This window comes from Salvelinus fontinalis, chromosome 7 (genome assembly GCF_029448725.1).
Source record: "Salvelinus fontinalis isolate EN_2023a chromosome 7, ASM2944872v1, whole genome shotgun sequence".
Classification (NCBI taxonomy): Eukaryota; Metazoa; Chordata; class Actinopteri; order Salmoniformes; family Salmonidae; genus Salvelinus; species Salvelinus fontinalis.
Window position 1 is genome coordinate 67,480,868 of NC_074671.1, and position 27,906 is coordinate 67,508,773.

General features: G+C 50.7%; 2 protein-coding genes across 2 annotated transcripts; one reads left to right on the top strand and one right to left on the bottom strand.

Annotated features, from left to right (window-relative positions):
• The first annotated feature begins 13,491 nt into the window (after positions 1-13,491).
• Positions 13,492-15,199, top strand: LOC129860126 (uncharacterized protein PF3D7_1120000-like). Its single transcript, XM_055930445.1, has 3 exons — positions 13,492-13,546; positions 13,763-14,377; positions 14,421-15,199. Exons 1-3 carry the CDS (start codon positions 13,492-13,494, stop codon positions 15,197-15,199), a joined length of 1,449 nt encoding a protein of 482 aa, XP_055786420.1.
• mettl21e (methyltransferase like 21e) lies at positions 15,166-27,902 on the bottom strand. The gene is made up of 4 exons (XM_055928102.1): positions 27,717-27,902; positions 23,521-23,678; positions 20,715-20,832; positions 15,166-15,968 (listed from the first exon to the last, which is right to left on the bottom strand). Exons 1-4 carry the CDS (start codon positions 27,772-27,774, stop codon positions 15,544-15,546), a joined length of 759 nt encoding a protein of 252 aa, XP_055784077.1. The 5' UTR covers positions 27,775-27,902; the 3' UTR covers positions 15,166-15,543.
• Between the last annotated feature and the right edge of the window lie 4 nt (positions 27,903-27,906).

Sequence of the window (27,906 nt, forward strand, 5' to 3'; positions counted from 1 at the left end):
CCCATGTCCTCTCTAACCCGTGTCCTCTCTAACCCGTGTCCTTTCCTCTTCACTAGACTGACAGATACATGTCCTCTCTAACCCATGTCCTCTCTAACCCGTGTCCTTTCCTCTTCACTAGACTGACAGATACATGTCCTCTCTAACCCGTGTCCTCTCTAACCCATGTCCTCTCTAACCCGTGTCCTCTCTAACCCATGTCCTCTCTAACACATGTCCTCTCTAACCCGTGTCCTTTCCTCTTCACTAGACTGACAGATACATGTCCTCTCTAACCCGTGTCCTCTCTAACCCGTGTCCTCTCTAACCCGTGTCCTCTCTAACCCGTGTCCTCTCTAACCCATGTCCTTTCCTCTTCAGTAGACTGACAGATACATGTCCTCTCTAACCCGTATCCTCTCTAACCCGTGTCCTCTCTAACCCATGTCCTCTCTAACCCGTGTCCTCTCTAACCCGTGTCCTCTCTAACCCGTGTCCTCTCTAACCCGTGTCCTCTCTAACCCGTGTCCTCTCTAACCCATGTCCTCTCTAACTCACGTCCTCTCTAACCCGTGTCCTCTCTAACCCATGTCCTCTCTAACCCCTGTCCTTTCTAACCCATGTCCTCTCTAACCCGTGTCCTCTCTAACCCGTGTCCTCTCTAACCCATGTCCTCTCTAACCCGTGTCCTCTCTAACCCCTGTCCTCTCTAACCCGTGTCCTCTCTAACCCCTGTCCTCTCTAACCCGTGTCCTCTCTAACCCGTGTCCTCTCTAACCCATGTCCTCTCTAACCCATGTCCTCTCTAACCCGTGTCCTCTCTAACCCCTGTTCTCTCTAACCCGTGTCCTCTCTAACCCGTGTCCTCTCTAACCCGTGTCCTCTCTAACCCGTGTCCTCTCTAACCCATGTCCTCTCTAACCCGTGTCCTCTCTAACCCATGTCCTCTCTAACCCATGTCCTCTCTAACCCGTGTCCTCTCTAACCCGTGTCCTTTCCTCTTCACTAGACTGACAGATACATGTCCTCTCTAACCCGTGTCCTCTCTAACCCGTGTCCTCTCTAACCCGTGTCCTCTCTAACCCGTGTCCTCTCTAACCCGTGTCCTTTCCTCTTCAGTAGACTGACAGATACATGTCCTCTCTAACCCGTGTCCTCTCTAACCCGTGTCCTCTCTAACCCATGTCCTCTCTAACCCGTGTCCTCTCTAACCCGTGTCCTCTCTAACCCGTGTCCTCTCTAACCCATGTCCTTTCCTCTTCACTAGACTGACAGATACATGTCCTCTCTAACCCGTGTCCTCTCTAACCCGTGTCCTCTCTAACCCATGTCCTCTCTAACCCATGTCCTCTCTAACCCATGTCCTCTCTAACCCGTGTCCTCTCTAACCCGTGTCCTCTTTAACCCGTGTCCTCTCTAACCCATGTCCTCTCTAACCCATGTCCTCTCTAACCCGTGTCCTCTCTAACCCGTGTCCTCTTTAACCCGTGTCCTCTCTAACCCATGTCCTCTCTAACCCATGTCCTCTCTAACCCGTGTCCTCTCTAACCCATGTCCTCTCTAACCCATGTCCTCTCTAACCCATGTCCTCTTTAACCCATGTCCTCTCTAACCCGTGTCCTCTCTAACCCATGTCCTCTCTAACTCATGTCCTCTCTAACCCGTGTCCTCTCTAACCCATGTCCTCTCTAACCCCTGTCCTTTCTAACCCATGTCCTCTCTAACCCGTGTCCTCTCTAACCCGTGTCCTCTCTAACCCATGTCCTCTCTAACCCGTGTCCTCTCTAACCCATGTCCTCTCTAACCCGTGTCCTCTCTAACCCCTGTCCTCTCTAACCCGTGTCCTCTCTAACCCGTGTCCTCTCTAACCCGTGTCCTCTCTAACCCGTGTCCTCTCTAACCCATGTCCTCTCTAACCCATGTCCTCTCTAACCCGTGTCCTCTCTAACCCCTGTCCTCTCTAACCCGTGTCCTCTGTAACCCGTGTCCTCTCTAACCCGTGTCCTCTCTAACCCGTGTCCTCTCTAACCCATGTCCTCTCTAACCCATGTCCTCTCTAACCCGTGTCCTCTCTAACCCGTGTCCTCTCTAACCCATGTCCTCTCTAACCCGTGTCCTTTCCTCTTCACTAGACTGACAGATACATGTCCTCTCTAACCCATGTCCTCTCTAACCCCTGTCCTTTCTAACCCATGTCCTCTCTAACCCGTGTCCTCTCTAACCCCTTGTCCTCTCTAACCCGTGTCCTCTCTAACCCGTGTCCTCTCTAACCCGTGTCCTCTCTAACCCGTGTCCTCTCTAACCCGTGTCCTCTCTAACCCGTGTCCTCTCTAACCCGTGTCCTCTCTAACCCGTGTCCTCTCTAACCCGTGTCCTCTCTAACCTGTGTCCTCTCTAACCCGTGTCCTCTCTAACCCGTGTCCTCTCTAACCCGTGTCCTCTCTAACCCGTGTCCTCTCTAACCCATGTCCTCTCTAACCCGTGTCCTCTCTAACCCGTGTCCTCTCTAACCCGTGTCCTCTCTAACCCTTGTCCTCTCTAACCCGTGTCCTCTCTAACCCGTGTCCTCTCTAACCCTTGTCCTCTCTAACCCATGTCCTCTCTAACCCTTGTCCTCTCTAACCCGTGTCCTCTCTAACCCGTGTCCTCTCTAACCCATGTCCTCTCTAACCCATGTCCTCTCTAACCCGTGTCCTCTCTAACCCATGTCCTCTCTAACCCGTGTCCTCTCTAACCCTTGTCCTCTCTAACCCGTGTCCTCTCTAACCCGTGTCCTCTCTAACCCATGTCCTCTCTAACCCATGTCCTCTCTAACCCGTGTCCTCTCTAACCCCTGTCCTCTCTAACCCGTGTCCTCTCTAACCCATGTCCTCTCTAACCCGTGTCCTCTCTAACCCTTGTCCTCTCTAACCCGTGTCCTCTCTAACCCGTGTCCTCTCTAACCCTTGTCCTCTCTAACCCATGTCCTCTCTAACCCTTGTCCTCTCTAACCCGTGTCCTCTCTAACCCGTGTCCTCTCTAACCCATGTCCTCTCTAACCCATGTCCTCTCTAACCCATGTCCTCTCTAACCCTTGTCCTCTCTAACCCATGTCCTCTCTAACCCGTGTCCTCTCTAACCCATGTCCTCTCTAACCCATGTCCTCTCTAACCCATGTCCTCTCTAACCCTTGTCCTCTCTAACCCATGTCCTCTCTAACCCTTGTCCTCTCTAACCCATGTCCTCTCTAACCCATGTCCTCTCTAACCCGTGTCCTTTCCTCTTCAGTAGACTGACAGATACATGTCCTCTCTAACCCGTGTCCTCTCTAACCCGTGTCCTTTCCTCTTCACTAGACTGACAGATACATGTCCTCTCTAACCCGTGTCCTCTCTAACCCATGTCCTCTCTAACACATGTCCTCTCTAACCCGTGTCCTTTCCTCTTCACTAGACTGACAGATACATGTCCTCTCTAACCCGTGTCCTCTCTAACCCGTGTCCTCTCTAACCCGTGTCCTCTCTAACCCGTGTCCTTTCCTCTTCAGTAGACTGACAGATACATGTCCTCTCTAACCCGTGTCCTCTCTAACCCATGTCCTCTCTAACCCATGTCCTCTCTAACTCATGTCCTCTCTAACCCGTGTCCTCTCTAACCCATGTCCTCTCTAACCCCTGTCCTTTCTAACCCATGTCCTCTCTAACCCGTGTCCTCTCTAACCCGTGTCCTCTCTAACCCATGTCCTCTCTAACCCGTGTCCTCTCTAACCCCTGTCCTCTCTAACCCGTGTCCTCTCTAACCCCTGTCCTCTCTAACCCGTGTCCTCTCTAACCCGTGTCCTCTCTAACCCGTGTCCTCTCTAACCCATGTCCTCTCTAACCCGTGTCCTCTCTAACCCATGTCCTCTCTAACCCGTGTCCTCTCTAACCCGTGTCCTCTCTAACCCGTGTCCTTTCCTCTTCACTAGACTGACAGATACATGTCCTCTCTAACCCGTGTCCTCTCTAACCCGTGTCCTCTCTAACCCGTGTCCTCTCTAACCCGTGTCCTCTCTAACCCGTGTCCTTTCCTCTTCACTAGACTGACAGATACATGTCCTCTCTAACCCGTGTCCTCTCTAACCCGTGTCCTCTCTAACCCATGTCCTTTCCTCTTCACTAGACTGACAGATACATGTCCTCTCTAACCCGTGTCCTCTCTAACCCGTGTCCTCTCTAACCCATGTCCTCTCTAACTCATGTCCTCTCTAACCCGTGTCCTCTCTAACCCATGTCCTCTCTAACCCCTGTCCTTTCTAACCCATGTCCTCTCTAACCCATGTCCTCTCTAACCCGTGTCCTCTCTAACCCATGTCCTCTCTAACCCGTGTCCTCTCTAACCCCTGTCCTCTCTAACCCGTGTCCTCTCTAACCCGTGTCCTCTCTAACCCGTGTCCTCTCTAACCCGTGTCCTCTCTAACCCATGTCCTCTCTAACCCATGTCCTCTCTAACCCGTGTCCTCTCTAACCCCTGTCCTCTCTAACCCGTGTCCTCTGTAACCCGTGTCCTCTCTAACCCGTGTCCTCTCTAACCCGTGTCCTCTCTAACCCGTGTCCTCTTTAACCCGTGTCCTCTCTAACCCATGTCCTCTCTAACCCATGTCCTCTCTAACCCGTGTCCTCTCTAACCCATGTCCTCTCTAACCCATGTCCTCTCTAACCCATGTCCTCTTTAACCCATGTCCTCTCTAACCCGTGTCCTCTCTAACCCATGTCCTCTCTAACTCATGTCCTCTCTAACCCGTGTCCTCTCTAACCCATGTCCTCTCTAACCCCTGTCCTTTCTAACCCATGTCCTCTCTAACCCGTGTCCTCTCTAACCCGTGTCCTCTCTAACCCATGTCCTCTCTAACCCGTGTCCTCTCTAACCCCTGTCCTCTCTAACCCGTGTCCTCTCTAACCCGTGTCCTCTCTAACCCGTGTCCTCTCTAACCCGTGTCCTCTCTAACCCATGTCCTCTCTAACCCATGTCCTCTCTAACCCGTGTCCTCTCTAACCCCTGTCCTCTCTAACCCGTGTCCTCTGTAACCCGTGTCCTCTCTAACCCGTGTCCTCTCTAACCCGTGTCCTCTCTAACCCATGTCCTCTCTAACCCATGTCCTCTCTAACCCGTGTCCTCTCTAACCCGTGTCCTCTCTAACCCATGTCCTCTCTAACCCGTGTCCTTTCCTCTTCACTAGACTGACAGATACATGTCCTCTCTAACCCATGTCCTCTCTAACCCCTGTCCTTTCTAACCCATGTCCTCTCTAACCCGTGTCCTCTCTAACCCCTTGTCCTCTCTAACCCGTGTCCTCTCTAACCCGTGTCCTCTCTAACCCGTGTCCTCTCTAACCCGTGTCCTCTCTAACCCGTGTCCTCTCTAACCCGTGTCCTCTCTAACCCGTGTCCTCTCTAACCCGTGTCCTCTCTAACCCGTGTCCTCTCTAACCCGTGTCCTCTCTAACCCGTGTCCTCTCTAACCCGTGTCCTCTCTAACCCGTGTCCTCTCTAACCCGTGTCCTCTCTAACCCATGTCCTCTCTAACCCGTGTCCTCTCTAACCCGTGTCCTCTCTAACCCGTGTCCTCTCTAACCCTTGTCCTCTCTAACCCGTGTCCTCTCTAACCCGTGTCCTCTCTAACCCTTGTCCTCTCTAACCCATGTCCTCTCTAACCCTTGTCCTCTCTAACCCGTGTCCTCTCTAACCCGTGTCCTCTCTAACCCATGTCCTCTCTAACCCATGTCCTCTCTAACCCGTGTCCTCTCTAACCCATGTCCTCTCTAACCCGTGTCCTCTCTAACCCTTGTCCTCTCTAACCCGTGTCCTCTCTAACCCGTGTCCTCTCTAACCCATGTCCTCTCTAACCCATGTCCTCTCTAACCCGTGTCCTCTCTAACCCCTGTCCTCTCTAACCCGTGTCCTCTCTAACCCATGTCCTCTCTAACCCGTGTCCTCTCTAACCCTTGTCCTCTCTAACCCGTGTCCTCTCTAACCCGTGTCCTCTCTAACCCTTGTCCTCTCTAACCCATGTCCTCTCTAACCCTTGTCCTCTCTAACCCGTGTCCTCTCTAACCCGTGTCCTCTCTAACCCATGTCCTCTCTAACCCATGTCCTCTCTAACCCATGTCCTCTCTAACCCTTGTCCTCTCTAACCCATGTCCTCTCTAACCCGTGTCCTCTCTAACCCATGTCCTCTCTAACCCATGTCCTCTCTAACCCATGTCCTCTCTAACCCTTGTCCTCTCTAACCCATGTCCTCTCTAACCCTTGTCCTCTCTAACCCATGTCCTCTCTAACCCATGTCCTCTCTAACCCATGTCCTCTCTAACCCGTGTCCTCTCTAACCCATGTCCTCTCTAACCCGTGTCCTCTCTAACCCTTGTCCTCTCTAACCCGTGTCCTCTCTAACCCGTGTCCTCTCTAACCCATGTCCTCTCTAACCCATGTCCTCTCTAACCCGTGTCCTCTCTAACCCCTGTCCTCTCTAACCCGTGTCCTCTCTAACCCATGTCCTCTCTAACCCGTGTCCTCTCTAACCCTTGTCCTCTCTAACCCGTGTCCTCTCTAACCCGTGTCCTCTCTAACCCTTGTCCTCTCTAACCCATGTCCTCTCTAACCCTTGTCCTCTCTAACCCGTGTCCTCTCTAACCCGTGTCCTCTCTAACCCATGTCCTCTCTAACCCATGTCCTCTCTAACCCATGTCCTCTCTAACCCTTGTCCTCTCTAACCCATGTCCTCTCTAACCCGTGTCCTCTCTAACCCATGTCCTCTCTAACCCATGTCCTCTCTAACCCATGTCCTCTCTAACCCTTGTCCTCTCTAACCCATGTCCTCTCTAACCCTTGTCCTCTCTAACCCATGTCCTCTCTAACCCATGTCCTCTCTAACCCGTGTCCTTTCCTCTTCAGTAGACTGACAGATACATGTCCTCTCTAACCCGTGTCCTCTCTAACCCGTGTCCTTTCCTCTTCACTAGACTGACAGATACATGTCCTCTCTAACCCGTGTCCTCTCTAACCCATGTCCTCTCTAACACATGTCCTCTCTAACCCGTGTCCTTTCCTCTTCACTAGACTGACAGATACATGTCCTCTCTAACCCGTGTCCTCTCTAACCCGTGTCCTCTCTAACCCGTGTCCTCTCTAACCCGTGTCCTTTCCTCTTCAGTAGACTGACAGATACATGTCCTCTCTAACCCGTGTCCTCTCTAACCCATGTCCTCTCTAACCCATGTCCTCTCTAACTCATGTCCTCTCTAACCCGTGTCCTCTCTAACCCATGTCCTCTCTAACCCCTGTCCTTTCTAACCCATGTCCTCTCTAACCCGTGTCCTCTCTAACCCGTGTCCTCTCTAACCCATGTCCTCTCTAACCCGTGTCCTCTCTAACCCCTGTCCTCTCTAACCCGTGTCCTCTCTAACCCCTGTCCTCTCTAACCCGTGTCCTCTCTAACCCGTGTCCTCTCTAACCCGTGTCCTCTCTAACCCATGTCCTCTCTAACCCGTGTCCTCTCTAACCCATGTCCTCTCTAACCCGTGTCCTCTCTAACCCGTGTCCTCTCTAACCCGTGTCCTTTCCTCTTCACTAGACTGACAGATACATGTCCTCTCTAACCCGTGTCCTCTCTAACCCGTGTCCTCTCTAACCCGTGTCCTCTCTAACCCGTGTCCTCTCTAACCCGTGTCCTTTCCTCTTCACTAGACTGACAGATACATGTCCTCTCTAACCCGTGTCCTCTCTAACCCGTGTCCTCTCTAACCCATGTCCTTTCCTCTTCACTAGACTGACAGATACATGTCCTCTCTAACCCGTGTCCTCTCTAACCCGTGTCCTCTCTAACCCATGTCCTCTCTAACTCATGTCCTCTCTAACCCGTGTCCTCTCTAACCCATGTCCTCTCTAACCCCTGTCCTTTCTAACCCATGTCCTCTCTAACCCATGTCCTCTCTAACCCGTGTCCTCTCTAACCCATGTCCTCTCTAACCCGTGTCCTCTCTAACCCCTGTCCTCTCTAACCCGTGTCCTCTCTAACCCGTGTCCTCTCTAACCCGTGTCCTCTCTAACCCGTGTCCTCTCTAACCCATGTCCTCTCTAACCCATGTCCTCTCTAACCCGTGTCCTCTCTAACCCCTGTCCTCTCTAACCCGTGTCCTCTGTAACCCGTGTCCTCTCTAACCCGTGTCCTCTCTAACCCGTGTCCTCTCTAACCCGTGTCCTCTTTAACCCGTGTCCTCTCTAACCCATGTCCTCTCTAACCCATGTCCTCTCTAACCCGTGTCCTCTCTAACCCATGTCCTCTCTAACCCATGTCCTCTCTAACCCATGTCCTCTTTAACCCATGTCCTCTCTAACCCGTGTCCTCTCTAACCCATGTCCTCTCTAACTCATGTCCTCTCTAACCCGTGTCCTCTCTAACCCATGTCCTCTCTAACCCCTGTCCTTTCTAACCCATGTCCTCTCTAACCCGTGTCCTCTCTAACCCGTGTCCTCTCTAACCCATGTCCTCTCTAACCCGTGTCCTCTCTAACCCCTGTCCTCTCTAACCCGTGTCCTCTCTAACCCGTGTCCTCTCTAACCCGTGTCCTCTCTAACCCGTGTCCTCTCTAACCCATGTCCTCTCTAACCCATGTCCTCTCTAACCCGTGTCCTCTCTAACCCCTGTCCTCTCTAACCCGTGTCCTCTGTAACCCGTGTCCTCTCTAACCCGTGTCCTCTCTAACCCGTGTCCTCTCTAACCCATGTCCTCTCTAACCCATGTCCTCTCTAACCCGTGTCCTCTCTAACCCGTGTCCTCTCTAACCCATGTCCTCTCTAACCCGTGTCCTTTCCTCTTCACTAGACTGACAGATACATGTCCTCTCTAACCCATGTCCTCTCTAACCCCTGTCCTTTCTAACCCATGTCCTCTCTAACCCGTGTCCTCTCTAACCCCTTGTCCTCTCTAACCCGTGTCCTCTCTAACCCGTGTCCTCTCTAACCCGTGTCCTCTCTAACCCGTGTCCTCTCTAACCCGTGTCCTCTCTAACCCGTGTCCTCTCTAACCCGTGTCCTCTCTAACCCGTGTCCTCTCTAACCCGTGTCCTCTCTAACCCGTGTCCTCTCTAACCCGTGTCCTCTCTAACCCGTGTCCTCTCTAACCCGTGTCCTCTCTAACCCGTGTCCTCTCTAACCCATGTCCTCTCTAACCCGTGTCCTCTCTAACCCGTGTCCTCTCTAACCCGTGTCCTCTCTAACCCTTGTCCTCTCTAACCCGTGTCCTCTCTAACCCGTGTCCTCTCTAACCCTTGTCCTCTCTAACCCATGTCCTCTCTAACCCTTGTCCTCTCTAACCCGTGTCCTCTCTAACCCGTGTCCTCTCTAACCCATGTCCTCTCTAACCCATGTCCTCTCTAACCCGTGTCCTCTCTAACCCATGTCCTCTCTAACCCGTGTCCTCTCTAACCCTTGTCCTCTCTAACCCGTGTCCTCTCTAACCCGTGTCCTCTCTAACCCATGTCCTCTCTAACCCATGTCCTCTCTAACCCGTGTCCTCTCTAACCCCTGTCCTCTCTAACCCGTGTCCTCTCTAACCCATGTCCTCTCTAACCCGTGTCCTCTCTAACCCTTGTCCTCTCTAACCCGTGTCCTCTCTAACCCGTGTCCTCTCTAACCCTTGTCCTCTCTAACCCATGTCCTCTCTAACCCTTGTCCTCTCTAACCCGTGTCCTCTCTAACCCGTGTCCTCTCTAACCCATGTCCTCTCTAACCCATGTCCTCTCTAACCCATGTCCTCTCTAACCCTTGTCCTCTCTAACCCATGTCCTCTCTAACCCGTGTCCTCTCTAACCCATGTCCTCTCTAACCCATGTCCTCTCTAACCCATGTCCTCTCTAACCCTTGTCCTCTCTAACCCATGTCCTCTCTAACCCTTGTCCTCTCTAACCCATGTCCTCTCTAACCCATGTCCTCTCTAACCCGTGTCCTTTCCTCTTCAGTAGACTGACAGATACATGTCCTCTCTAACCCATGTCCTCTCTAACCCATGTCCTCTCTAACCCATGTCCTCTCTAACCCTTGTCCTCTCTAACCCATGTCCTCTCTAACCAGTGTCCTCTCTAACCCATGTCCTCTCTAACCCGTGTCCTCTCTAACCCGTGTCCTTTCCTCTTCACTAGACTGACAGATACATGTCCTCTCTAACCCGTGTCCTCTCTAACCCATGTCCTCTCTAACACATGTCCTCTCTAACCCGTGTCCTTTCCTCTTCACTAGACTGACAGATACATGTCCTCTCTAACCCGTGTCCTCTCTAACCCGTGTCCTCTCTAACCCGTGTCCTCTCTAACCCGTGTCCTTTCCTCTTCAGTAGACTGACAGATACATGTCCTCTCTAACCCGTGTCCTCTCTAACCCGTGTCCTCTCTAACCCGTGTCCTCTCTAACCCATGTCCTCTCTAACTCATGTCCTCTCTAACCCGTGTCCTCTCTAACCCATGTCCTCTCTAACCCCTGTCCTTTCTAACCCATGTCCTCTCTAACCCGTGTCCTCTCTAACCCGTGTCCTCTCTAACCCATGTCCTCTCTAACCCGTGTCCTCTCTAACCCCTGTCCTCTCTAACCCGTGTCCTCTCTAACCCCTGTCCTCTCTAACCCGTGTCCTCTCTAACCCGTGTCCTCTCTAACCCGTGTCCTCTCTAACCCATGTCCTCTCTAACCCGTGTCCTCTCTAACCCATGTCCTCTCTAACCCGTGTCCTCTCTAACCCGTGTCCTCTCTAACCCGTGTCCTTTCCTCTTCACTAGACTGACAGATACATGTCCTCTCTAACCCGTGTCCTCTCTAACCCGTGTCCTCTCTAACCCGTGTCCTCTCTAACCCGTGTCCTCTCTAACCCGTGTCCTTTCCTCTTCAGTAGACTGACAGATACATGTCCTCTCTAACCCGTGTCCTCTCTAACCCGTGTCCTCTCTAACCCATGTCCTTTCCTCTTCACTAGACTGACAGATACATGTCCTCTCTAACCCGTGTCCTCTCTAACCCGTGTCCTCTCTAACCCATGTCCTTTCCTCTTCACTAGACTGACAGATACATGTCCTCTCTAACCCGTGTCCTCTCTAACCCGTGTCCTCTCTAACCCATGTCCTCTCTAACTCATGTCCTCTCTAACCCGTGTCCTCTCTAACCCATGTCCTCTCTAACCCCTGTCCTTTCTAACCCATGTCCTCTCTAACCCATGTCCTCTCTAACCCGTGTCCTCTCTAACCCATGTCCTCTCTAACCCGTGTCCTCTCTAACCCCTGTCCTCTCTAACCCGTGTCCTCTCTAACCCGTGTCCTCTCTAACCCGTGTCCTCTCTAACCCGTGTCCTCTCTAACCCATGTCCTCTCTAACCCATGTCCTCTCTAACCCGTGTCCTCTCTAACCCCTGTCCTCTCTAACCCGTGTCCTCTGTAACCCGTGTCCTCTCTAACCCGTGTCCTCTCTAACCCGTGTCCTCTCTAACCCATGTCCTCTCTAACCCATGTCCTCTCTAACCCGTGTCCTCTCTAACCCGTGTCCTCTCTAACCCATGTCCTCTCTAACCCGTGTCCTTTCCTCTTCACTAGACTGACAGATACATGTCCTCTCTAACCCATGTCCTCTCTAACCCCTGTCCTTTCTAACCCATGTCCTCTCTAACCTGTGTCCTCTCTAACCCCTTGTCCTCTCTAACCCGTGTCCTCTCTAACCCGTGTCCTCTCTAACCCGTGTCCTCTCTAACCCGTGTCCTCTCTAACCCGTGTCCTCTCTAACCCGTGTCCTCTCTAACCCGTGTCCTCTCTAACCCGTGTCCTCTCTAACCCGTGTCCTCTCTAACCCGTGTCCTCTCTAACCCGTGTCCTCTCTAACCCGTGTCCTCTCTAACCCGTGTCCTCTCTAACCCGTGTCCTCTCTAACCCATGTCCTCTCTAACCCGTGTCCTCTCTAACCCGTGTCCTCTCTAACCCGTGTCCTCTCTAACCCTTGTCCTCTCTAACCCGTGTCCTCTCTAACCCGTGTCCTCTCTAACCCTTGTCCTCTCTAACCCATGTCCTCTCTAACCCTTGTCCTCTCTAACCCGTGTCCTCTCTAACCCGTGTCCTCTCTAACCCATGTCCTCTCTAACCCATGTCCTCTCTAACCCGTGTCCTCTCTAACCCATGTCCTCTCTAACCCGTGTCCTCTCTAACCCTTGTCCTCTCTAACCCGTGTCCTCTCTAACCCGTGTCCTCTCTAACCCATGTCCTCTCTAACCCATGTCCTCTCTAACCCGTGTCCTCTCTAACCCCTGTCCTCTCTAACCCGTGTCCTCTCTAACCCATGTCCTCTCTAACCCGTGTCCTCTCTAACCCTTGTCCTCTCTAACCCGTGTCCTCTCTAACCCGTGTCCTCTCTAACCCTTGTCCTCTCTAACCCATGTCCTCTCTAACCCTTGTCCTCTCTAACCCGTGTCCTCTCTAACCCGTGTCCTCTCTAACCCATGTCCTCTCTAACCCATGTCCTCTCTAACCCATGTCCTCTCTAACCCTTGTCCTCTCTAACCCATGTCCTCTCTAACCCTTGTCCTCTCTAACCCTTGTCCTCTCTAACCCGTGTCCAACCACTTCCTTTCCAGAACAATTTACAGACCAGAGGTATTAATAATGTACTTTATTTCTCATTTGATAAATTACTGCATAAAGCAAAGAATAACAAATTACAAAATAAATATTGTTTATTGTATGGACATAAACTTCAGGAAAAAGCTCAAGGTCTCGATATGTTCAGCAACACATCAGGTGAAGCAGGTCTCGATATGTTCAGCAACACATCAGGTGAAGCAGGTCTCGATATGTACAGCAACACATCAGGTGAAGCAGGTCTCCATATGTACAGCAACACATCAGGTGAAGCAGGTCTCGATATGTTCAGCAACACATCAGGTGAAGCAGGTCTCGATATCTACAGCAACACATCAGGTAAAGCAGGTCTCGATATGTACAGCAACACATCAGGTGAAGCAGGTCTCGATATCTACAGCAACACATCAGGTGAAGCAGGTCTCGATATGTACAGCAACACATCAGGTGAAGCAGGTCTCGATATCTACAGCAACACATTAGGTGTAGCAGGTCTCGATATGTACAGCAACACATCAGGTGAAGCAGGTCTCGATATCTACAGCAACACATCAGGTGAAGCAGGTCTCGATATGTACAGCAACACATCAGGTGAAGCAGGTCTTGATATGTACAGCAACACATCAGGTGAAGCAGGTCTTGATATGTACAGCAACACATCAGGTGAAGCAGGTCTCGATATGTACAGCAACACATCAGGTGAAGCAGGTCTCGATATGTACAGCAACACATCAGGTGAAGCAGGTCTCGATATCTACAGCAACACATCAGGTGAAGCAGGTCTCGATATGTACAGCAACACATCAGGTGAAGCAGGTCTCGATATGTACAGCAACACATCAGGTGAAGCAGGTCTCGATATCTACAGCAACATATCAGGTGAAGCAGGTCTCGATATGTACAGCAACACATCAGGTGAAGCAGGTCTCGATATCTACAGCAACACATCAGGTGAAGCAGGTCTCGATATGTACAGCAACACATCAGGTGCAGCAGGTCTCGATATGTACAGCAACACATGAAGGGAAAGAGGGTTCAAGACCCAGATATGAAGGGAAGGAGGGTTCAAGGCCCAGATATGAAGGGAAGGAGAGTTCAAGGCCCAGACATGAAGGACAAAGAGGATGAAAACGTAAAGACGTAAAGAGGACAGTAACCTCCTTAAAGAGGACAGTAACCTCCCTAAAGAGGACAGTAACCTTCGTAAAGAGGACAGTAACCTCCGTAAAGAGGACAGTAACCTCCTTAAAGAGGACAGTAACCTCCGTAAAGAGGACAGTAACCTCCCTAAAGAGGACAGTAACCTCCCTAAAGAGGACAGTAACCTCCCTAAAGAGGACAGTAACCTCCTTAAAGAGGACAGTAACCTCCTTAAAGAGGACAGTAACCTCCGTAAAGAGGACAGTAACCTCCCTAAAGAGGACAGTAACCTCCCTAAAGAGGACAGTAACCTCCGTAAAGAGGACAGTAACCTCCTTAAAGAGGACAGTAACCTCCGTAAAGAGGACAGTAACCTCCGTAAAGAGGACAGTAACCTCCCTAAAGAGGACCGTAACCTCCGTAAAGAGGACAGTGACCTCCGTAAAGAGGACAGTGACCTCCGTAAAGAGGACAGTAACCTCCGTAAAGAGGACAGTAACCTCCCTAAAGAGGACAGTAACCTCCGTAAAGAGGACAGTGACCTCCGTAAAGAGGACAGTAACCTCCGTAAAGAGGACAGTAACCTCCCTAAAGAGGACAGTAACCTCCCTAAAGAGGACAGTAACCTCCGTAAAGAGGACAGTAACCTCCGTAAAGAGGACAGTAACCTCCGTCCTCCGTAAAGAGGACAGTAACCTCCTTAAAGAGGACAGTAACCTCCCTAAAGAGGACAGTAACCTCCGTAAAGAGGACAGTAACCTCCCTAAAGAGGACAGTAACCTCCTTAAAGAGGACAGTAACCTCCGTAAAGAGGACAGTAACCTCCCTAAAGAGGACAGTAACCTCCTTAAAGAGGACAGTAACCTCCGTAAAGAGGACAGTAACCTCCGTAAAGAGGACAGTAACCTCCGTAAAGAGGACAGTAACCTCTGTAAAGAGGACAGTAACCTCCCTAAAGAGGACAGTAACCTTCGTAAAGAGGACAGTAACCTCCCGAAAGAGGACAGTAACCTCCGTAAAGAGGACAGTAACCTCCGTAAAGAGGACAGTAACCTCCCGAAAGAGGACAGTAACCTCCCTAAAGAGGACAGTAACCTCCGTAAAGAGGACAGTAACCTCCGTAAAGAGGACAGTAACCTCCGTAAAGAGGACAGTAACCTCCCTAAAGAGGACAGTAACCTCCCTAAAGAGGACAGTAACCTCCCTAAAGAGGACAGTAACCTCCGTAAAGAGGACAGTAACCTCCCTAAAGAGGACAGTAACCTCCCTAAAGAGGACAGTAACCTCCGTAAAGAGGACAGTAACCTCCCTAAAGAGGACAGTAACCTCCGTAAAGAGGACAGTAACCTCCTTAAAGAGGACAGTAACCTCCCTAAAGAGGACAGTAACCTCCGTAAAGAGGACAGTAACCTCCGTAAAGAGGACAGTAACCTCTGTAAAGAGGACAGCTACAACAAAAGATAAAGGGCTGCAAGAAATTATTATTATTATTATTATTTTTATATATATATTATATTATTAATTAAATTATTTTTTGGGCCATGACACTACAATTTCCCCAAAATGTTGTTGATTCTCTGAGTCTGTGGCCGGGATTCAATCAAAGAGCTCACATTCCTCTCCATCTCTCCCCTTGCAGTGTCTCAGACTGCTTCCGTAGAGCATGGTAGTATTAAGCTTCCTCTCCAGACTGTGTCCTCCTCCCCATCTCCTTCCTTGATGCTCGGTACAGTTTGATACTGAGACTGGGCAGATCAATCCATCTCTCCCTGCAGTGTCTCAGACTGCTTCCGTAGAGCATGGTAGTATTAAGCTGCCTCTCCAGAACGTGTCCTCCTCCCCATCTCCTTCCTTGATGCTCGGTACAGTTTGATACTGAGACTGGGCAGATCATACAATTCATCCAGATGGAACCTGGTCTGGAACCGTTCTACGAACTGGTTCTCTCTGTCCAGACGGAACCTCATGGCCCAGAGGATCTCTGTCCCGTCCTGACACAGGTGATCGAAGGTGTCCAAGAGTTCCCCCAGGTAAGGGTGGCAGTACACCACGTCAGCAGCGAACACGTAGTCGTAGCGACAGGTAGCCTGAGGGAAGCGTTGTTCCAGCTCCTTCCCCCAGGACAGCTCGGTGACATGAGGAGCGTGTCTACAGTTACCCCTGGTGTTACGCAGTACGTTATACTGCAGGTTACTCAGCACCTCCGGCAGGTCCGTGGACGTCACCTTGGCACCTAGGAAATAAAAACACAAAAACAAACACCAGTTACCAAACAGGAAGGAGATGTCTGTCCTCTGAAGAGGGTGGCGTCACCGGACGTTCTACCTGTCCACCGGACGTGCTACCTGTCCACCGGACGTGCTACCTGTCCACCGGACGTGCTACCTGTCCACCGGACGTGCTACCTGTCCCCTGTCACCTGTCCCCAGTTCACCAGACGTGCTACCTGTCCCAGACCTGCTGTTTTCAACTCTCTAGAGACCGCAGGAGCGGTAGAGATACTCTTAATGATCGGCTATGAAAAGCCAACTGACATTTACTCCTGAGGTGCTGACTTGTTACACCCTCGATAACTTCTGTGATTATTATTATTTGACCCTGCTGGTCATCTATGAACATTTGAACATCTTGGCCATGTTCTGTTATAATCTCCACCCGGCACAGCCAGAAGAGGACTGGCCACCCCTCATAGCCTGGTTCCTCTCTAGGTTTCTTCCTAGGTTCCGGCCTTTCTAGGGAGTTTTTCCCAGCCACCGTGCTTCTACACCTGCATTGCTTGTGGATTTTGGGGTTTTAGGCTGGGTTTCTGTACAGCACTTTGTAACATCAGCTGATGTAAGAAGGGCTTTATAAAATACATTTGATTGACTGATTGACTGGGTTCGAAAAACTAAAAGAAAAAAACACTAACAATTCCAGCTGGGGCCACCCAGGACAGCTCAGTGATATGAGGAGGGTGTCTGGGACCACCCAGGACAGCTCAGTGATATGAGGAGGGTGTCTGGGACCACCCAGGACAGCTCAGTGAGACGAGGAGGGTGTCTGGGCCACCCAGAACAGCTCAGTGATATGAGGAGGGTGTCTGGGACCACCCAGGACAGCTCAGTGATATGAGGAGGGTGTCTGGGGCCACCCAGGACAGCTCAGTGAGACGAGGAGGGTGTCTGGGACCACCCAGGACAGCTCAGTGATATGAGGAGGGTGTCTGGGGCCACCCAGGACGGCTCAGTGATATGAGGAGGGTGTCTGGGACCACCCAGGACAGCTCAGTGATATGAGGAGGGTGTCTGGGACCACCCAGGACAGCTCAGTGTCTGGGACCACCCAGGACAGCTCAGTGATGTGAGGAGGGTGTCTGGGGCCACCCAGGACAGCTCAGTGATATGAGGAGGGTGTCTGGGACCACCCAGGACAGCTCAGTGATATGAGGAGGGTGTCTGGGACCACCCAGGACAGCTCAGTGATATGAGGAGGGTGTCTGGGACGACCCAGGACAGCTCAGTGAGACGAGGAGGGTGTCTGGGCCACCCAGGACAGCTCAGTGATATGAGGAGGGTGTCTGGGACCACCCAGGACAGCTCAGTGATATGAGGAGGGTGTCTGGGACCACCCAGGACAGCTCAGTGATATGAGGAGGGTGTCTGGGGCCACCCAGGACAGCTCAGTGATATGAGGAGGGTGTTTGGGACCACCCAGGACAGCTCAGTGATATGAGGAGGGTGTCTGGGACCACCCAGGACAGATCAGTGACACGAGGAGGGTGTCTGGGACCACCCAGGACAGCTCAGTGACACGAGGAGGGTGTCTGGGACCACCCAGGACAGCTCAGTGACACGAGGAGGGTGTCTGGGACCACCCAGGACAGCTCAGTGATATGAGGAGGGTGTCTGGGACCACCCAGGACAGCTCAGTGATATGAGGAGGGTGTCTGGGACCACCCAGGACAGCTCAGTGAGACGAGGAGGGTGTCTGGGACCACCCAGGACAGCTCAGTGATATGAGGAGGGTGTCTGGGACCACCCAGGACAGCTCAGTGATATGAGGAGGGTGTCTGGGACCACCCAGGACAGCTCAGTGATATGAGGACGGTGTCTGGGACCACCCAGGACAGCTCAGTGATATGAGGAGGGTGTCTGGGACCACCCAGGACAGATCAGTGATATGAGGAGGGTGTCTGGGACCACCCAGGACAGCTCAGTGAGACGAGGAGGGTGTCTGGGACCACCCAGGACAGCTCAGTGATATGAGGAGGGTGTCTGAGACCACCCAGGACAGCTCAGTGTCTGGGACCACCCAGGACAGCTCAGTGACACGAGGAGGGTGTCTGGGGCCACCCAGGACAGCTCAGTGACACGAGGAGGGTGTCTGGGACCACCCAGGACAGCTCAGTGATATGAGGAGGGTGTCTGGGACCACCCAGGACAGCTCAGTGATATGAGGAGGGTGTCTGGGACCACCCAGGACAGCTCAGTGATATGAGGAGGGTGTCTGGGGCCACCCAGGACAGCTCAGTGATATGAGGAGGGTGTCTGGGACCACCCAGGACAGCTCAGTGATATGCGGAGGGTGTCTGGGACCACCCAGGACAGCTCAGTGATATGAGGAGGGTGTCTGGGACCACCCAGGACAGCTCAGTGATATGAGGAGGGTGTCTGGGACCACCCAGGACAGCTCAGTGATATGAGGAGGGTGTCTGGGGCCACCCAGGACAGCTCAGTGTCTGGGACCACCCAGGACAGCTCAGTGATATGAGGAGGGTGTCTGGGACCACCCAGGACAGCTCAGTGATATGAGGAGGGTGTCTGGGACCACCCAGGACAGCTCAGTGATATGAGGAGGGTGTCTGGGACCACCCAGGACAGCTCAGTGATATGAGGAGGGTGTCTGGGACCACCCAGGACAGCTCAGTGATATGAGGAGGGTGTCTGGGACCACCCAGGACAGCTCAGTGTCTGGGACCACCCAGGACAGCTCAGTGATATGAGGAGGGTGTCTGGGGCCACCCAGGACAGCTCAGTGTCTGGGACCACCCAGGACAGCTCAGTGATATGAGGAGGGTGTCTGGGACCACCCAGGACAGCTCAGTGATATGAGGAGGGTGTCTGGGACCACCCAGGACAGCTCAGTGACACGAGGAGAGTGTCTGGGACCACCCAGGACAGCTCAGTGATATGAGGAGGGTGTCTGGGACCACCCAGGACAGCTCAGTGATATGAGGAGGGTGTCTGGGACCACCCAGGACAGCTCAGTGATATGAGGAGGGTGTCTGGGACCACCCAGGACAGCTCAGTGACACGAGGAGGGTGTCTGGGACCACCCAGGACAGCTCAGTGACACGAGGAGGGTGTCTGGGGCCACCCAGGACAGCTCAGTGATATGAGGAGGGTGTCTGGGACCACCCAGGACAGCTCAGTGATATGAGGAGGGTGTCTGGGACCACCCAGGACAGATCAGTGATATGAGGAGGGTGTCTGGGACCACCCAGGACAGCTCAGTGACACGAGGAGGGTGTCTGGGACCACCCAGGACAGCTCAGTGACACGAGGAGGGTGTCTGGGCCACCCAGGACAGCTCAGTGATATGAGGAGGGTGTCTGGGACCACCCAGGACAGCTCAGTTATATGAGGAGGGTGTCTGGGACCACCCAGGACAGCTCAGTGATATGAGGAGGGTGTCTGGGACCACCCAGGACAGCTCAGTGATATGAGGAGGGTGTCTGGGGCCACCGAGGACAGCTCAGTGATATGAGGAGGGTGTCTGGGACCACCCAGGACAGCTCAGTGATATGAGGAGGGTGTCTGGGACCACCCAGGACAGCTCAGTGATATGAGGAGGGTGTCTGGGACCACCCAGGACAGCTCAGTGATATGAGGAGGGTGTCTGGGACCACCCAGGACAGCTCAGTGATATGAGGAGGGTGTCTGGGACCACCCAGGACAGCTCAGTGATATGAGGACGGTGTCTGGGACCACCCAGGACAGCTCAGTGATACGAGGAGGGTGTCTGGGACCACCCAGGACAGCTCAGTGATATGAGGAGGGTGTCTGGGGCCACCCAGGACAGCTCAGTGATATGAGGAGGGTGTCTGGGGCCACCCAGGACAGCTCAGTGATATGAGGAGGGTGTCTGGGGCCACCCAGGACAGCTCAGTGATATGAGGAGGGTGTCTGGGACCACCCAGGACAGCTCAGTGATATGAGGAGGGTGTCTGGGGCCACCCAGGACAGCTCAGTGATATGAGGAGGGTGTCTGGGGCCACCCAGGACAGCTCAGTGACACGAGAAGGGTGTCTGGGACCACCCATATGTAATATGTATGAGGAGGGTGTCTGGGACCACCCGTATGTAATATGTATGAGGAGGGTGTCTGGGACCACCCGTATGTAATATGTATGAGGAGGGTGTCTGGGACCACCCGTATGTAATATGTATGAGGAGGGTGTCTGGGACCACCCGTATGTAATATGTATGAAGAGGGTGTCTGGGACCACCCATATGTAATATGTATGAGGAGGGTGTCTGGGACCACCCATATGTAATATGTATGAGGAGGGTGTCTGGGACCACCCATATGTAATATGTATGAGGAGGGTGTCTGGGACCACCCGTATGTAATATGTATGAGGAGGGTGTCTGGGACCACCCGTATGTAATATGTATGAGGAGGGTGTCTGGGACCACCCATATGTAATATGTATGAGGAGGGTGTCTGGGACCACCCAAATGTAATATGTATGAGGAGGGTGTCTGGGACCACCCGTATGTAATATGTATGAGGAGGGTGTCTGGGACCACCCATATGTAATATGTATGAGGAGGGTGTCTGGGACCACCCATATGTAATATGTATGAGGAGGGTGTCTGGGACCACCCGTATGTAATATGTATGAGGAGGGTGTCTGGGACCACCCGTATGTAATATGTATGAGGAGGGTGTCTGGGACCACCCATGCGACTTTTTAAATAAAAGTTTGTCTCACCTAGAAGGCTGGTAACTACGGAGACCAGACCGGTCCCGGCGCCCAGCTCGATGACGTTCTTGTCCAGCAGGTTGTACGTGTCACGGTGCGTATCCAGGAAGTAACACAGCACTATGGCCTGATGGGAAATAAACACAATGCAATGTGAACTAACAGGACATATTAAAAATTAGGTTGGTGGATGAAGTTGTAGATGGAAAAAGTGGAATTTAAAAGTGACGATCGTGATGAAGATGATCGTAAGGGTAGTGTTAGTGAGGATGACGAAGGTGAGCGTAAGGGTAGTCTGTTAGTGAGGATGACGAAGGTGAGCGTAAGGGTAGTGTTAGTGAGGATGACGAAGGTGAGCGTAAGGGTAGTCTGTTAGTGAGGATGACGAAGGTGAGCGTGTTAGTGAGGATGACGAAGGTGAGCGTAAGGGTAGTGTTAGTGAGGATGACGAAGGTGAGCGTAAGGGTAGTGTTAGTGAGGATGACGAAGGTGAGCGTAAGTGTAGTGTGTTAGTGAGGATGACGAAGGTGAGCGTAAGGGTAGTGTTAGTGAGGATGACGAAGGTAAGCGTAAGGGTAGTGTGTTAGTGAGGATGACGAAGGTGAGTGTTAGTGAGGATGACGAAGGTGAGCGTAAGGGTAGCGTGTTAGTGAGGATGACGAAGGTGAGCGTAAGGGTAGCGTGTTAGTGAGGATGACGAAGGTGAGCGTAAGGGTAGTGTGTTAGTGAGGATGACGAAGGTGAGTGTTAGTGAGGATGACGAAGGTGAGCGTAAGGGTAGTGTGTTAGTGAGGATGACGAAGGTGAGTGTTAGTGAGGATGACGAAGGTGAGCGTAAGGGTAGTGTGTTAGTGAGGATGACGAAGGTGAGCGTAAGGGTGGTGTGTTAGTGAGGATGACGAAGGTGAGCGTAAGGGTAGTGTGTTAGTGAAGATGACGAAGGTGAGCGTAAGGGTAGTGTTAGTGAGGATGACGAAGGTGAGCGTAAGGGTAGTGTGTTAGTGAGGATGACGAAGGTGAGCGTAAGGGTAGTGTTAGTGAGGATGACGAAGGTGAGCGTAAGGGTAGTCTGTTAGTGAGGATGACGAAGGTGAGAGTAAGGGTAGTGTGTTAGTGAGGATGACGAAGGTGAGCGTAAGGGTAGTGTGTTAGTGAGGATGACGAAGGTGAGCGTAAGGGTAGTGTTAGTGAGGATGACGAAGGTGAGCGTAAGGGTAGTCTGTTAGTGAGGATGACGAAGGTGAGCGTAAGGGTAGTGTGTTAGTGAGGATGACGAAGGTGAGCGTAAGGGTAGTGTTAGTGAGGATGACGAAGGTGAGAGTAAGGGTAGTGTGTTAGTGAGGATGACGAAGGTGAGAGTAAGGGTAGTGTGTTAGTGAGGATGACGAAGGTGAGTGTTAGTGAGGATGACGAAGGTGAGCGTAAGGGTAGTGTGTTAGTGAGGATGACGAAGGTGAGTGTTAGTGAGGATGACGAAGGTGAGCGTAAGGGTAGTGTGTTAGTGAGGATGACGAAGGTGAGCGTAAGGGTAGTGTGTTAGTGAGGATGACGAAGGTGAGCGTAAGGGTAGTGTGTTGGTGAGGATGATGAAGGTGAGCGTAAGGGTAGTGTTAGTGAGGATGACGAAGCTGAGCGTAAGGGTAGCGTTGGTGAGGATGACGAAGGTGAGCGTAAGGCGCGTGTGTTAGAGAGGATGACGAAGGTGAGCGTAAGGGTGGTGTGTTAGTGAGGATGACGAAGGTGAGCGTAAGGGTAGTGTGTAAGTGAGGATGACGAAGGTGAGCGTAAGGGTATTGTGTTAGTGAGGATGACGAAGGTGAGCGTAAGGGTAGTGTGTTAGTGAGGATGACGAAGGTGAGTGTTAGTGAGGATGACGAAGGTGAGCGTAAGGGTAGTGTGTTAGTGAGGATGACGAAGGTGAGCGTAAGGGTGGTGTGTTAGTGAGGATGACGAAGGTGAGCGTAAGGGTGGTGTGTTAGTGAGGATGACGAAGGTGAGAGTAAGGGTAGCGTGTTAGTGAGGATGACGAAGGTGAGCGTAAGGGTGGTGTGTTAGTGAGGATGACGAAGGTGAGCGTAAGGGTAGCGTGTTAGTGAGGATGACGAAGGTGAGCGTAAGGCGCGTGTGTTAGTGAGGATGACGAAGGTAAGCGTAAGGGTAGTGTGTTAGTGAGGATGATGAAGGTGAGCGTAAGGGTAGTGTGTTAGTGAGGATGATGAAGGTGAGCGTAAGGGTAGTGTTAGTGAGGATGACGAAGGTGAGCGTAAGGGTAGTGTTAGTGAGGATGACGAAGGTGAGCGTAAGGGTAGCGTGTTAGTGAGGATGACGAAGGTGAGCGTAAGGGTAGTGTGTTAGTGAGGATGACGAAGGTGAGCGTAAGGGTAGCGTGTTAGTGAGGATGACGAAGGTGAGCGTAAGGGTAGCGTGTTAGTGAGGATGACGAAGGTGAGCGTAAGGGTAGCGTGTTAGTGAGGATGACGAAGGTGAGCGTAAGGGTAGTGTGTTAGTGAGGATGACGAAGGTGAGCGTAAGGGTAGTGTGTTAGTGAGGATGACGAAGGTGAGCGTAAGGGTGGTGTGTTAGTGAGGATGACGAAGGTGAGCGTAAGGGTAGTGTGTTAGTGAGGATGACGAAGGTGAGCGTAAGGGTAGTGTGTTAGTGAGGATGACGAAGGTGAGCGTAAGGGTAGCGTGTTAGTGAGGATGACGAAGGTGAGCGTAAGGGTAGCGTGTTAGTGAGGATGACGAAGGTGAGCGTAAGGGTAGCGTGTGTTAGTGAGGATGACGAAGGTGAGCGTAAGGGTAGCGTGTTGTACCGAGGGCCACATCACAGCGCCGTAGAGGTCATGTGACTCCTTGATCTTGATCTGGTGTTCAGCGAAGGTGTATCCTTCCCACGCTTCCACGGTGATCAGAGACTGGATGATCCTCCTGGACATGATGGCGGCCGCCAGCTCAGCATCCACAACAACACCTGGCAACACAATTAAATCATATTTATTCTATTTAGGACGGAACTATTTCCAAACCATAACAGTGAAGATTTCCCATCATCCTCTCTCTCTCAGTACAGTCTCAGGTTGGTTGACGTATCCCATCATCCTCTCTCTCTCAGTACAGTCTCAGGTTGGTGACGTATCCCATCATCCTCTCTCTCAGTACAGTCTCAGGTTGGTTGACGTATCCCATCATCCTCTCTCTCTCAGTACAGTCTCAAGGTTGTTGACGTATCCCATCATCCTCTCTCTCAGTACAGTCTCAGGTTGTTGACGTATCCCATCATCCTCTCTCTCTCAGTACAGTCTCAGGTTGGTTGACGTATCCCATCATCCTCTCTCTCTCAGTACAGTCTCAGGTTGTTGACGTATCCCATCATCCTCTCTCTCAGTACAGTCTCAGGTTGTTGACGTATCCCATCATCCTCTCTCTCTCAGTACAGTCTCAGGTTGTTGACGTATCCCATCATCCTCTCTCTCTCAGTACAGTCTCAGGTTGGTTGACGTATCCCATCATCCTCTCTCTCTCAGTACAGTCTCAGGTTGGTTGACGTATCCCATCATCCTCTCTCTCAGTACAGTCTCAGGTTGGTTGACGTATCCCATCATCCTCTCTCTCAGTACAGTCTCAATTTGGTTGACGTATCCCATCATCCTCTCTCTCTCAGTACAGTCTCAAGGTTGTTGACGTATCCCATCATCCTCTCTCTCTCAGTACAGTCTCAGGTTGGTTGACGTATCCCATCATCCTCTCTCTCTCAGTACAGTCTCAGGTTGGTTGACGTATCCCATCATCCTCTCTCTCAGTACAGTCTCAAGGTTGTTGACGTATCCCATCATCCTCTCTCTCAGTACAGTCTCAGGTTGGTTGACGTATCCCATCATCCTCTCTCTCTCAGTACAGTCTCAGGTTGTTGACGTATCCCATCATCCTCTCTCTCTCTCAGTACAGTCTCAGGTTGGTTGACGTATCCCATCATCCTCTCTCTCTCTCAGTACAGTCTCAGGTTGGTTGACGTATCCCATCATCCTCTCTCTCTCAGTACAGTCTCAGGCTGGTTGACGTATCCCATCATCCTCCTCTCTCTCAGTACAGTCTCAGGTTGGTTGACGTATCCCATCATCCTCTCTCTCAGTACAGTCTCAGGTTGGTTGACGTATCCCATCATCCTCTCTCTCTCAGTACAGTCTCAGGTTGGTTGACGTATCCCATCATCCTCTCTCTCTCTCAGTACAGTCTCAGGTTGGTTGACGTATCCCATCATCCTCTCTCTCTCAGTACAGTCTCAGGTTGGTGACGTATCCCATCATCCTCTCTCTCATTACAGTCTCAGGTTGGTTGACGTATTCCATCATCCTCTCTCTCAGTGGAAAGAGCTCATCGAAATCTTCCATTTAAAGTTGAGACCTCGTCTTGGCCCAGAATGTCTCCTCCCGCCCCCGGCCCCGCCCTCGCCCCCGGCCCCTCCTCCTCACTGGTTGTCCCCTGTAATGGAGGGTTAACTGAGACCTGTGACCTAGGGTTAGTATTGTGTCAGCAGCGTAATGTTGTCCCGCTACACGGCTAGCTGACCTAGCATCAGTGCAGTAACCTAGCCCCTCAGTAGAGTAATATAACCCCTCTACACGGCTAGCTGACCTAGCATCAGTGCAGTAACCTAGCCCCTCAGTAGAGTAATATAACCCCTCTATGTAGTCGATTAGTGTACGCACTTGGCAGGATATTTGCGGCCTCTCTGACAGACAGACATGCAGCTGGTATACCAGTTATGTAAGCTAGTGAGGAGAGAGACGGAGAACAGCTCTTAAATCACTTCACAGCCTGTGTGTGTGTGTGTGTGTGTGTGTGTGTGTGTGTGTGTGTGTGTGTGTGTGTGTGTGTGTGTGTGTGTGTGTGTGTGTGTGTGTGTGTGTGTGTGTGTGTGTGTGTGTCAATGTACTCGATTACGATGCTATAAACAGTACTATAAACATGACTTACCATCTCTATGAAGTACTATAAACATGACTCACCATCTCTATGAAGTACTATAAACATGACTCACCATCTCTACGAAGTACTATAAACATGACTTACCATCTCTACGAAGTACTATAAACATGACTCACCATCTCTACGAAGTACTATAAACATGACTTACCAGCTCTATGAAGTACTATAAACATGACTTACCAGCTCTATGAAGTACTATAAACATGACTCACCAGCTCTATGAAGTACTATAAACATGACTTATCATCTCTACGAAGTACTATAAACATGACTCACCATCTCTATGAAGTACTATAAACATGACTCACCATCTCTATGAAGTACTATAAACATGACTCACCATCTCTATGAAGTACTATAAACATGACTTACCAGCTCTATGAAGTACTATAAACATGACTTACCAGCTCTATGAAGTACTATAAACATGACTCACCATCTCTATGAAGTACTATAAACATGACTCACCATCTCTATGAAGTACTATAAACATGACTTACCATCTCTACGAAGTACTATAAACATGACTTACCATCTCTATGAAGTACTATAAACATGACTCACCATCTCTATGAAGTACTATAAACATGACTCACCATCTCTATGAAGTACTATAAACATGACTTACCATCTCTATGAAGTACTATAAACATGACTTACCATCTCTACGAAGTACTATAAACATGACTTACCATCTCTATGAAGTACTATAAACATGACTTACCATCTCTACGAAGTACTATAAACATGACTTACCATCTCTACGAAGTACTATAAACATGACTCACCATCTCTATGAAGTACTATAAACATGACTTACCATCTCTATGAAGTACTATAAACATGACTTACCATCTCTATGAAGTACTATAAACATGACTCACCATCTCTATGAAGTACTATAAACATGACTCACCATCTCTATGAAGTACTATAAACATGACTTACCATCTCTATGAAGTACTATAAACATGACTTACCATCTCTACGAAGTACTATAAACATGACTCACCATCTCTATGAAGTACTATAAACATGACTCACCATCTCTACGAAGTACTATAAACATGACTCACCATCTCTACGAAGTACTATAAACATGACTCACCATCTCTACGAAGTACTATAAACATGACTCACCATCTCTACGAAGTACTATAAACATGACTCACCATCTCTATGAAGTACTATAAACATGACTCACCATCTCTACGAAGTACTATAAACATGACTCACCATCTCTATGAAGTACTATAAACATGACTCACCATCTCTATGAAGTACTATAAACATGACTCACCATCTCTATGAAGTACTATAAACATGACTTACCATCTCTATGAAGTACTATAAACATGACTTACCATCTCTACGAAGTACTATAAACATGACTCACCATCTCTATGAAGTACTATAAACATGACTCACCATCTCTACGAAGTACTATAAACATGACTCACCATCTCTACGAAGTACTATAAACATGACTCACCATCTCTACGAAGTACTATAAACATGACTCACCATCTCTATGAAGTACTATAAACATGACTCACCATCTCTACGAAGTACTATAAACATGACTCACCATCTCTATGAAGTACTATAAACATGACTCACCATCTCTATGAAGTACTATAAACATGACTCACCATCTCTACGAAGTACTATAAACATGACTTACCATCTCTATGAAGTACTATAAACATGACTTACCATCTCTACGAAGTACTATAAACATGACTCACCATCTCTATGAAGTACTATAAACATGACTCACCATCTCTATGAAGTACTATAAACATGACTTACCATCTCTATGAAGTACTATAAACATGACTCACCACTCATAGTGACCATCAATGAATGAATAACACCGATTTACCAAGAGAGCACTTCAACTATCGACGGCGACGGTTTTTTGATACGTACAGCAATAACCAAATGGGTTGAGACATAGTGAGTCATAGTTGACACATTTGTTCTGTCTATGCGTGTGGGTCGGAAAGTTCTAGCTACCTACCCTGTGCTTTAGCAGCATCTTCCTCAGTCTGGACAGCCTGGGTCGGGACGGGGTTCATGTCTCTGTCCTGGAGAAGGGGTTTGTGGGTAGTAGCGGTAACAATCTGACCGTGTTGCTCCAAAGCCGGTGTGTTGGATGTCCGGGGAAACTGGGTCGGTTCCTTAAGGCTTGGTGCTCCGGGTCTCAATGG